Genomic DNA, 12,209 nt, shown 5'->3' on the forward strand with positions numbered 1-12,209 from the left:
GGGGGGGGGGGGCGGGAGAATTGCTGTGGTCACTATGAGACTGGTTATACTACCGATCATGCCCTTAGTACTTAAACAGGAAACAGAACTAAAGCAGCCAAATAAATCTTACAGCGTGCACTGATATATTTCAGTGTTCTGCTGAACACTGACCGTCCTGTTATAGTGGTAGTGGGACAGCTGTACTTTCTGCATGTAGCACCCAAGTAGTGTGGTTGGCCTGACTTTGCCTAAGTTTACAAGATCAGGTCATTTAAATCATTTGAATATGCTCCACGCACACATTGGTCCAGGCGCAGGGAAAATGATTGAAATGTGGGCAGTATTGTCAGCAAGATGGAGGCTTCTGGGAACATTTGAGAACCCAGGGCTCAATATCCTCTGTGTTTACCTTTAAGGGGTATTTTTGTGAAGCAAGACTCCTGCGATGGTGCATGAGATTGGCCTTCTCTCTGACCCGCAATCCCTTCTCAGAAGGCTTCCTGCTGGAAGTGGATTTACCCCTATATCGTCACGCAAGATAAGGGCTCATGGGATTGGGGTATTATATTACCATGGATAGAGGATTGGTTAACGAACAGAAAACAGAGAGTCGGGATAAATGGTTTATTTTCAGGTTGGCAGGCTGTAACTAGTGGGGTGCCACAAGGATCAGTGCTTGGGCCTCAGCTATTTACAATCTATATTAATGACTTAGATGAAGGGACCAATTGTAATGTATCCAAGTTTGTTGACGATGCAAAGCTAGGTGGGAAAGTAAGCTGTGAGGAGGACACAAAAAGTCTTCAAAGGGATATAGACAGGTTAAGTGAGTGGGCAAGAAGGTGGCAGATGGAGTATAATGTGGGGAAATGTGAGATTATTCACTTTGGTATGAAGAATAGAAAAACAGAATATTTTTTAAATGGTGAGAAACTATTAAATGTTAGTGTTCAGAGAGATCTGGATGTGTTCGTACAAGAAACACAGAAAGTTAACATGCAGGTACAGCAAGCTATTAGGACGGCAAATGGCATGTTGGCCTTTATTGCAAAGGGGTTTGGAGTACAAGAGTAAGGAAGTCTTGCTGCAATTGTACAGGGCTTTGGTGAGACCACACCTGGAGTACTGTATACAGTTTTGATCACCTTATCTAAGGAAGGATATACTTGCCTTAGAGGCGGTGCAACAAAGGTTCACTAGATTGATTCCTGGGATGAGAGGGTTGTCCTATGATGAGAGATTGAGTAAAATGGGCCTAAACTCTGGAGTTTAGAAGAATGAGAGGTGATCTCATTGAAACATACAAGATTCTGAGGGGGCTTGACAGGGTAGATGCTGAGAGGTGGTTTCCCCTGGCTGGAGAGTCTAAAACTAGGGGGGCATAGTCTCAGGATAAGGGGTCGGCCATTTAAGACTGAGATGAGGAGGAATTTCTTCACTCAGAGGGTTGTGAATCTTTGGAATTCTCTACCCTAAAGGGCTGTGGATACTGAGTCGTTGAATATATTCCAGGCTGAGATTGATAGATTTTTGGACTCTAGGGGAATCAAGGGATATGGGGATTGGGTGGGAAAGTGGAGTTGAGGTCGAAGATCAGCCATGATCTGACTGAATGGTGGAATAGGCGCGAGAGGCCATATGGTCTACTCCTACTCCTATTTTTTAAGTTCTTATTTTCAGCCACAAAACATCTGTAAGTAACTTAAGTGATTGTCTACAAATATGCTATAATTTAAAAATGATTCAGAGGTATATATGGTAATAATGTTCAGGCGGCTAGCCCAGTCAGCATTAACTCCCTTTAGATTTTCATATTTGTAGAACAGAATTTAAATATTAAATATTAAAATGGTAACGCATACATTCTTATAAGGACCTCACGCTGTGGAAGGTTGAACTCTCTGGTAATGGATATAGTGTGCTCAAAAAGGGACCAGACTATCTTCTTTGGTTATGTCAACTTTCTGTCCCTGGTTGCAGCACAAATCCCTATGTACCATAGCTAAAATAAATGATTAACAGATTCACATCGTTCCACGAGAACAGACTATATAATTACAAGTACTAATATCTAGATTTATGATTTACAACCCTCCCTGATTGTCCTGGAGTCTCCAGGAATTAAAGATTAATCTCCCGGGCACTGCTGCAAGTATCTCGGGAGAATAATCATAGGGAATTGGGCATCTCCCACTCACGATCTCTTGCACGAAGTGTTCGGTCAGACTCGAGGGCTCTGCAGGATGCACCCTGGCAAAGTTCTCAATGTCACTCATACAAGGCCTGAAAGGAGGGTTTATGATTTTCTAGGCATCCCTCACACAAGGGCAGCACTGCGTGAGGGCACAGCAATGGGAGGTACGTCATGTGATTAAACCTCCTGGAATACGTCCAACGAGAATTCGGCAAACCCTACCTAAATCGGTTCATGAGCAGCAAATTCAGATATACTGGCTGTGTATTTTTGTTATGTTTAAATTTCTGACTAAGAAAATTAAAGCAAAGTATTGATGCAAACATACAAAAATGACAGACAGGAGAAGACCAGCTACTCCATCAAGTTTGTCACTCAGGATGACTAAAAAGGCCATGGTTCGGATACTCTAGTCTGGACCAAAATGCAGCCAGATCCTTACCCTAAGATTGTTGTGGGATTTAATTTAGCATTACGAATTATGCAAGTTGACAAGAAATTGAAAGCAGGACCAGAGAAGAATAGATTCAGATTTCTGGCTCCATTTTATGCTCCTGCTACCTATTCATTTTGTCTGCACAGGATGTGGAAATGTAACAACTGATGTGTTCACTCCTGTGTGCTATTAGTAAGATTTCATATATTCACTTTTCCACCTGGTTGAAACGAGGTGCTTTCCAACAGAGTGGGAAGAGAAAAAAAAATCAAAGAATTGCTTCATACACTTCCTAGTAATCAGCTAAAGCATAATTTAGGCAGGGGCCCGAGAAAGAAGCTGTCAATTGGGAGGCAGAACACGAGAGCGAGAGAAAAGTAACTAATACTTCACATGTACCACTACCAGTCATAAAACGTAAAAACATCTGACACTGTTCAAATAGCTTGAGTGTTCTTTTGTAGTAATGAAAGACCTCAATATCATCAGCGAACTATTCTTTTTATTCTGTGTGCAGGTGCTTCCTCGAGGATTCTTAGTATATGTCATTAAATTAGCTGTGGGTGTTGTGCCTGATCTCTGAAGATTATGAACTATCATTTGATGATTTTCACTCATGTTTGAGTTACTAATCTTTGGGATAGTATAATCAGCAGCCTGAGACAGTGATATCCACAGCCATTCCATAGAGTATTATATTCAATGTAAATTTAATGCAGACAATCCCAGTCACGCATGGTGTGTTGTTTCCCAGTAATATGCTGACTCCTGTTATCAGGATCATTCTCATATATAATCTCCATTATCTTTTTCTGTTGTGCAGAAACTAACACTATGGGGTCAATTTTCAGACGTCCGAGCGGGTGCGTTCGTGGTGGGGGGGCTCCAAAAATTGGGGATTCCCGGGGCGGGTCTGGAGCCCGGCTCCAACCTGCCCACTTCTGGTTTCCCCAGTGACGCGCTTAGATGCGCGCGCAGCCCCCGCATGTGGGACTCCTGCCTAATTGCCGGCGGGATCCCACTTATATCAATTAATTTGATACTTCAGGTCATTAGGAGACCTGATTTGGAGGATATTTTAGGAGGGGTGGGATTTTCATCTCAACTGAGAGTGTTTCGCGTACTGGGGGAAACACTCCCAGTTGAAATGGACGTGTTGCAGCTGTCAGCCTGTGGCAGCTGCAAAGGTTCATTTGACAGGTGAGGGAGGAGACCCTCACTCATTGCAGGAGGCCACTCTGTCACTTTGGACAAAGTTTGGCCTCCACCACCCTCCTCCTGACAAGAAAATTCACCAACTTGCAACCTCAACCCCAGTGTGTGGACACATTTACCTACCTTGCGGACCCCCTCAAACGTACATCTTGCGGATGGGGGCCGCCGTAGCTGCAGTCATGACCTCCTCGGAGGGTGAACAGTATCGCCAGCCACGCCGTCCACCTCTGACACGTGGAGCACCACAACACAGTGCTGTGACACATCCACCTGCACAGCAGGAGGGAGGGCAACGGCAGAGAGAGATGCGTCACTGAAGGCACTACCCTCGCCACAGGGTCCACAGACAGAGGCTCAGCATCCTGGACCTCTGAGCAGCCGTGCACATGGAGGCTCAGAGTCACTCGACATGTAGTCGTGGACATCTGCAGCCTCCTTCATGCCGAGCTGCTCCCGGCTGGCCCGAGCACTACCTGTCACTGTCTAAGTCACCACTGCCCTCAACGGCTTCTCCTTCGCATCCTTCCAGGGTGCCACCGGGGACATCGTCGGCGTCTCTCAGTCGTCTGCACAAAAGAGCCCTGCAAATACACCTACACCCACTCTGCAGTGATACAATGGGTGGCATCAGTTGTGGGTCTTAATGGTGATCCTCAGGAAAGGGCATTATTGCACAAACCAGACAAGATTTGCAAAGACGTGGTGACAATATAATATGTAATGTGAGTTGATCAGAAATCAAATAAAAGTAAAAACCATGGCAAACCCTCAAACACCCTTGTGCATCCCCTTCATGTTCACGACACGTTTGCCTTACACTTCCTACTGCACATATGTGATGCATGCCCTGTGGCTACAGCACAGGTAGTGCCAGGTTGGGTGAGGCTGACCGTGAAAGAGATGCATGAGAGGGTGAGTATGAGATAGAGCCATGAGATTGTATGAGGATTGGGTTGAGTGGTAGTGGCGGGATGAGTACTGGCGAGGTGAGTAAGTGCAGGTAAGATGAGGATGCGCTTTGATTGGGTGTGAGGAGTAATGTGATAGAGTAGTGTTAGCAGTGCAGAAGGAGATGTGGGGTGGGTGCGGTGATGTGGCAGACGGAATGTAGGTACTCACTTCGGCTGACCTAGTTAGGTCATTGAAGCGCCTCCTGCACTGTATGCAGGTGCGTGATATGTTGGTGGTGCTGGTAACCTCCTCTGCCACCTCGAGCTAGGCCTTCATGGTGGCAGAGGCTGGCCACTTCCTCCCGTCTGCCGGGGAGAAGATCCCTGTCCTCCCCCCTCCTCCTCACCACATCCAGACCTGGAGTGAGGCATCATTAAACCTGGGAGCAGCCTTCCCCCTGGGCTGCTCCATGCTGTAATTTTGGCTCCTCCAGCTGACAGGCTATGATGCATGTGCGCAGTCCGCCCGCTGCGCAGCTTTCCAGCGCGAAACCCGGAAGCCAAGGTAAGTGCCTTCAATTAGGCTGCGATCGCATACGGAGCACCCCGAATTCACTGGGCGCGTTACCCACGTGCCCAGTCAACCTCCCCGCTGCCAACCCACCTCCCTCCTAATATCGAGCCCTATTCGTCTATGTAGGCACTGGCTACTGATAAAAAGAGACAGTGTTAAAGAATTCCAATTTCCATCACCAAAATAGTCATTCAGATGAATACAATATAAAACAAAAGATGTTTTGGATTGTACACAACTCTTATTGTGTTATGGGCTTCTAAAATACTCCCAAGCATCTTCTATTCTATATTGCTGAAATATTGAGTACCAATCAAAGATTGAATTTTAGTTTTAGTGTCCTTAAGCACTTTGATTCCAGTATCACTTGCTAAAGCAATATTCTAGCTCACTGTACACAGTTAAATATTCATCTGCTTCTTGCAAGTTGACACAAATTTTGTATTAAAAAAACTGTCTTCTTAAGCCAATATTCCATTTCAATAAATGTGTTGTTAATATCTTAGTCCAGCACAAGGGAATCCCAAAATATGGATGGAGTTGAAAACAACTGACTGTTTGGTATAAACACAGAGTTCTTATGGAAAAAAAAAAGGCATATAATGCCAGTCATAAATCAAAGTCTAGTTGAAAAAATGTGGTTTCTTAGTGGCTTTAACGGGTTGCCTGAGCAGAGTTGGCTCAGAAATCTGCAGAAGAAGCATGTCTCAACTATTTGGCAGAACCATCTATCCTGCTCAGAAACATCAGCCTTTTAGTAGCATATTTGCAGCATTCTGGACTAGTGTGTTACTGGCCTAGCAAGTTAACCTTACAACCAATCACTGCCACTGCAATTTGTGCTCGAGGCTTTCAGCTCTGAGGCCACTCCCTCAGTGAGGTGCCTCAAGGTAGCAATTCAGTTCATCCTTTGGGCTCTGGGCTGATGACATACATCCTTTTCAAATTACACTAATTTTATCCTGGCAATATGTTGGAAAAATTAAATAGAACCTTTGTGATCAGACTTGATGTTAAAACATTTATGTGATCAAAATTTCCATTGAAACAGTTGCTAGGTTTGATTTTCCTTTGGGTCATGATTAGGAGCAGTCTTACCACATGTGCCATCTGATGAAAGCAGTCAAAAATAAGCTAACCACCATGTGGATCTAGTTAATGTGACGGAGTTTAAGCTAGCTTCTATCTAGCATTTTGTGACGAAAACAGGAAAATCAGCTGGCGGGATCGCTATTGCTGTTAACTTGCCTGCTTTGCAGGATAACTGTCAAGGCCGTAGACTGACCATTCCTTACCTATGGTTTGGCAACCTGGCAACAGAGGCCTGTCATCATGCAGTTTGCCTATTATTTTAGAACATTGCAATATTGTGACCTTGCTGTTTACCACCTTTACGATCAAGACTTAAAAGATTACTGTGTCCTGACCCACTCATCACTGCATGCAGTGCATTAGTTCCATCTCACCTAATGGCTGGGACTCAATCTCCCCTATCTCTTTCCGTCCCCCAAGCAGAATCATTGAATATCCAAGTTTGTTGCAGCCAGGCCACCCATTGTAATCTGGCAGGGGTTGGTAAAAATGGTTGCCACTATACAAAATGCCTGTTGAGAAAATGTTCGGATATGAAAAATGTTCTATATAGGGAAAGTACTTAAATTGGTAGTGGGTCTACTGCTGCCACTCACCAATGGGAGAATTTAGTCTAAAGGTTTCACTGGCTTTTGAAATGCCATTTTACTCAGGCAATATTCTTACAATGTGAACACAATTAACCCACTCATCTTCACATTACATATCAAATAAAACATGGTGGCAATTTATTGTGAAGCTGCAAAACACTCTCAATATTCTGATGATGTTTGTTCCCATGACTCATAAGTTCATCAGTGTGTGTTACAAGCTATTATACTGTAAAATGTTTCATGTAACATAGAAAGAAAGAACTTGCATTTACAGTATATAGTGTTTTCACGGCCTCAGAATGTCCTGAAGCACTTCACAGCCAATTAATTACTTTTAAAAGTGTAGTTTTTGTTATGTAGAAAAACACTTGACCTTTTTATTTTACCACACCTTGTCCAAATGTAAGAGTCTTCTACTGCCAATCAGGCAACCAATACCTGTCTATTAGAGCATATCACATGACTGGAGGTAGTAGTAATTTACAGAATTATGACAAAATTGCTATTGCCAATGATCACATCAAAGGAGAGGGGCTTTTGCTGGTAACCAATGTACTACAAGTTAATAGGACTTTCCATATGAAATGCTGTAAATATTACCTTCAGGAGTTATTTTCTTGCTGTGCCTCACACCGTATTCTGGCTAGAGAAGGTGAGCAGCTGATCTTTTTCCTAGGACTTTATGCAACTAAGCCACCGTAATCTACACAAGCAATGTCTTGGAGGAATTGCCCTTTAATTATTCTCCCCATTCTTCAAGGAAGCATCATATCTCTTTATGCTTTGTAGTGAGTTTACAATTTCATTACACATATTGCAAAGAGAAAATCTTCTCGCCCTGACCTCTACTTAGCACCTCTCCAAACACATGACTGAAATTGGTAAATCACTAGGTGAGAACTGAACGACATGAATCTATGTTTTACCATTCTGTGGTACAGCACATTTGAGTTCCAACATGCTGTACCACTTTGTGCCCCTATACATTACCATACGCTTCTAATTACTAAGTAAGTCAACACCTCAGTAAAATTGATCACTTGTTGTCTATTATTCTCAGTTAGTCTCTTTTTAATTAGCCATTTCTCCCTTTATGTCCTGAGTTAAACTCTGGCTTGAGCCCTGGGATCTTGGTAAAAGTGATACAATGTGAACTGGATTATATTGTGTCTCACTTTGTAACAATCTTATTTACAATCCCCTGAGTATGGTGCAGTGTCACTATTAACCTGAAGAAGTTGGCAGTTCGTTTTCTCTCTTCTCAGGTAAAAGAGGCTCCACAGCAAGATCTGTTTCGGGAAGAATCAAAAGAGTGCCTGATGGATATTAATTCTCAGTTCAGTTTAAAGGAGTGTTTGTTAAATTATTAAGAGGTAGAATTGAGTTTACCTAGCACAGTGAGTGAAAACTTTACAGAAGCATTGAGAAAAGTTAAATGAACAGATTCTTGGTTCAACAGGAAATAGACACGACTGAAGAAATTAGTGTGTCGCTCCCGAAATTGATCTAGACAACCAGGCTGGCCAGGAGAGCATGGCTCATATTAGTACTAGCTAATCGTCAACAATAATATCATCACAGACTACCACAAATTTACCAATCTGAATCAGACACCATCGTAATGCACAGTATAAAAATTAAAAAATGAGACTTTAGTTGAAATCTGTCACTCAAAAGTAAGGTATGCTAGTGTTATGAAGAAGTTCAAAGCAGTAATTGTGTACATGTCCGTTAGTAAATACACAATATAGATTTATGGTGCTGGGACAAACTGTTGACACACCTCATTCCAAGAATACCACAGGAGCAGGTGTTTCCTTAGAACTTTTCTGTATCGACAAACTATAACATGAATTAATACTTACAGCAGACTTTGGCTCTTACATATGTATTTCATGGATCCCTTATCAATAGAAAAAAAACACCCTCTCTATAATCTACATTTCAGAACAAGGTGCCTTTTGTGTAACTTGCAAAAACAGCGGGGGATAATTGCCTCTGTTTGATATTTGTAGAAAAATCATAAACACGAGTATAAAAAGCACATTTACGATTTCATCCTAAATAGGAAACAGAAGGCAACCTCCCCTATTTCACAGTGACCAAGTATACTCAAACTTTTCACTGCTTTTAACTAGAATTTCCACCTTAGGTTTCGTACAAACCGAATATAAATGAACATGGGAATATTGAGCTTAAAACAGGCAGATAAGTGGATTTACACTTATTACAGTACCGTGTGAACAGGGTTTCATTGTTTCTGTTTGCTTGCTGCACACTTGGCAGAAGGTGACCATACAAACTAGTTTGGATTGAGAAATTCAATAAGCTTCAAGAGAAAGCTCTGCAAATCAGCTACAAGAATTTTTAATTAACCTCGATATTCTTTTATTTGCTCTTGGTTATTTCATATTTTATTTAAAGACTGAGTGTTGTAAATGAATTGTTTTATTTGGGGGGAAAAAATAAACAGCAAATATATTATCAGTAGATCTGGCTTGGAAGATCTGTTACGTTGGACAGTGCGAAGGAGCTGAATTAATATGCATAGATGAGAGGACAAGATCTTTGAAGCAGCTTGGATTTTGACTATATCTACCGACGATAATCCAGCTCTTTCACACAGTCAGGTACTGCAATGCCTACAAGCCAGTTCTCCTGATGATGTCACTAGTATCCACCAATTAAAGAGCCTTTGGCTTAGTGGTAGCATTCCAGCCTGAGTCAGTAGATGCAGGGTTTGACAGTCCCGGCAAGTGGAGGTCAGAGTTCCAGCTTTGGATTCTGGGTTGACATCCAGCGGGATATTCATGTCTGGTGGATGTATTTGCTTTCCCCCCCACACACTCATCATATGGGTTGTGGGAGTCCTTAAAGCCCCTCCGCCATATTGTATTGGACTAACCACCCTATTGTCTGATATAAAGATGGTTACAGCCATGGAAGGAGCGTTTATGTCATGGCCTGTTAGACTGTTAATCAGTCTGCAAATCCTTCCACTATTTCACACTATTCTCCAAGGGAAAGAGTGTGAAAATACGAAAACAATACCATAGATAGCAATAGAGAAAATGGAATAAAACAAAAGGGTACTAACGACCTCTCTTGAGGGAAAATATGTAATTAAGTATTATTCAATTAACTTCTTGAGACTCTGAGATGGGATATCTCAATCCCAATGCGGCATTTCTCATTTGCACATAGACTGGGAGACAGCATAACTTTGTCATTCATGAAAAAAATGGAAGTGATAGATGGAGTGGCATCACATGAATAGAGTAATTGTCTGTCCATGATGTGCTGTCCAGTGTTACAGATGATGAATGACTTTGAGTTGTTGGAAACTAGTTCACATTCCATTTTGAAAAGCTCATTTCCTACGAAACTTGTCCTATGGTTGATTGACATGTACATTTTTGAGAAAGGGAGAATTGTTTTCTTTTTAAAAAAATAAATAATTGCACAGTAAAAAAAAAATGAACATGATTAGCACATTCACATTACCCTAGTCTGGGCCATCCTACGCATTTATCTGATGGCTATTGCTGATATGTGTGCTGGAGTGAAACCTATGGTGCAGAGTCTGAGGACTGCACTCAGCACTTGGACTCTATTATTGTAAATATTAGTCATTTTTGGTCCTGCAGGCCAGAGAATTGTGTTTATAATACTTGAATCATATCAGTACGCTGTGGAGTCTAATGTCTAAACTTGGATGGCTGATCTGAGATCGGATTGGATTTTTGAGATATAGAAGTAAACTTTCTGTCAGAATTCCCCACAAAATACAATTTGAAAAAGTGCCCAAGTATGCATGCATTTTCACTGTTTCAAAGGGTTGTTCTAAAATAAGAATACATTTTGAAACAAAATAATTATTTTTTTTATTGATTAATAAATTTGCTAACCTTGTGTATTTAACAGTTACACGTTCTCAGTGACATCCAAAAATGAAATCGGCAGAGGTCCATCCACTGACCCAGTTTCTTTTGTTACAGAATCAGGTAAGTGTGCATTCCTCTGTTTTTTTTCAAAAAGGGCAATGTGTGAACACTTCAGTATAGTCGATTACAAGAGCTTACCAAATGATTCTAAATAGCATATAGTTACACTGTGTGTGTCTGCGGAGGCAGTGGGAGGGGGTGTGGTGAAAGAGGAAGGGGGAAAATCTCTTGAGCTGGGTTAAAGTGCAGCCAAACTAAAACCATCTGTAACACTGTTACTTTTTCCTTCCACAATAAAAGTATTCAACTATAAGTATTTCTTTCCCAGCAGTGGAATTTATGTTAATGTTAATAATTAAACAATGGAACACTGGCAGCAAATAAAAAAGGAATATCCTTGAGTCAGCTTTCCTGCTCCAGCGTTTATATCTTCATTTCGCTGCTAGAATTATAAAGTAACAAAACAGATGACATTTCAATCTGAACTGCAAGTGCTATTTATTTTCAATTCTCTCCCCACCACTCCGGAAGGCACTAATTGTTGCTGGTTCTATGGCTGCTGGCAGCTCTTCAGTATTTCATCCAAGTGAGCCCTGACAAAGATCAACAACGACAACAAAATTTGCATTCATATAGTGCCTTTAACATAGTAAAATGTCCCAAGGCACTTCACAGGAGAGTAATCAGACAAAAATTGACACCAAGCCAAAGAAGGAGATATTGGGCAGGTAACCAAATGCTTGGTCAAAGAGGTAAGTTTTAAGCAGCGTCTTAAATGAGGAGAGAGATGCGGAGAGGCAAAGAGCTTTGGGAAGGGAATTCCAGAACTTAGGGCCTAGGCAGATGAAGGCACGACCGCCAGTGGTGGAGCGAAGGAAGTGGGGGATGCACAAAAGGCCCGAGTTGGAGGAACGCAGATTTCTCAGAGGGCTGCAGAGCTAGATGAGGTTACAAAGATTGGGAGGGGTGAGGCTATGGAGGGATTTATCAGCAGGCTATTTGACTTTGGGGGCATCACAGCAAAGTCTGATCTTGTTCTCATTGACTTGCACATACATGCATGTTCCAGCATGAGTCACATGATAACAATAGGAGTGGAAACCTATGGCTATTTTTTTTAAAATTGCTTTCAGGTAGAGGGCAACACTGACAAGGCCACAATTGCCCATCCCTAGTTGCTATAGCAGTTCACTGTATAACTGAGCAGTTTGTTAGGCCACTTTAGAGGGAATGAAGAGTGAACCATGTAGAGTAGGACTGGAGTCACGTGTAGGCCAGACCAGGTAGGG

The 12,209-nt window shown here is 42.1% G+C and overlaps 1 protein-coding gene across 1 annotated transcript in view; it reads left to right on the forward strand.

Annotated features, from left to right (window-relative positions):
- Nucleotides 1-12,209, forward strand: part of LOC137326844 (target of Nesh-SH3) — a 92,387-nt gene that overhangs the window by 60,728 nt on the left and 19,450 nt on the right. The window contains exon 13 of the mRNA XM_067992224.1: nucleotides 10,901-10,980. Within this exon, the coding sequence (XP_067848325.1) occupies nucleotides 10,901-10,980 (80 nt within the window). The remainder of the gene's footprint in view (nucleotides 1-10,900; nucleotides 10,981-12,209) is intronic.

The sequence above is a fragment of the Heptranchias perlo genome, chromosome 11 (genome assembly GCF_035084215.1).
Source record: "Heptranchias perlo isolate sHepPer1 chromosome 11, sHepPer1.hap1, whole genome shotgun sequence".
NCBI classification, from domain to species: Eukaryota; Metazoa; Chordata; class Chondrichthyes; order Hexanchiformes; family Hexanchidae; genus Heptranchias; species Heptranchias perlo.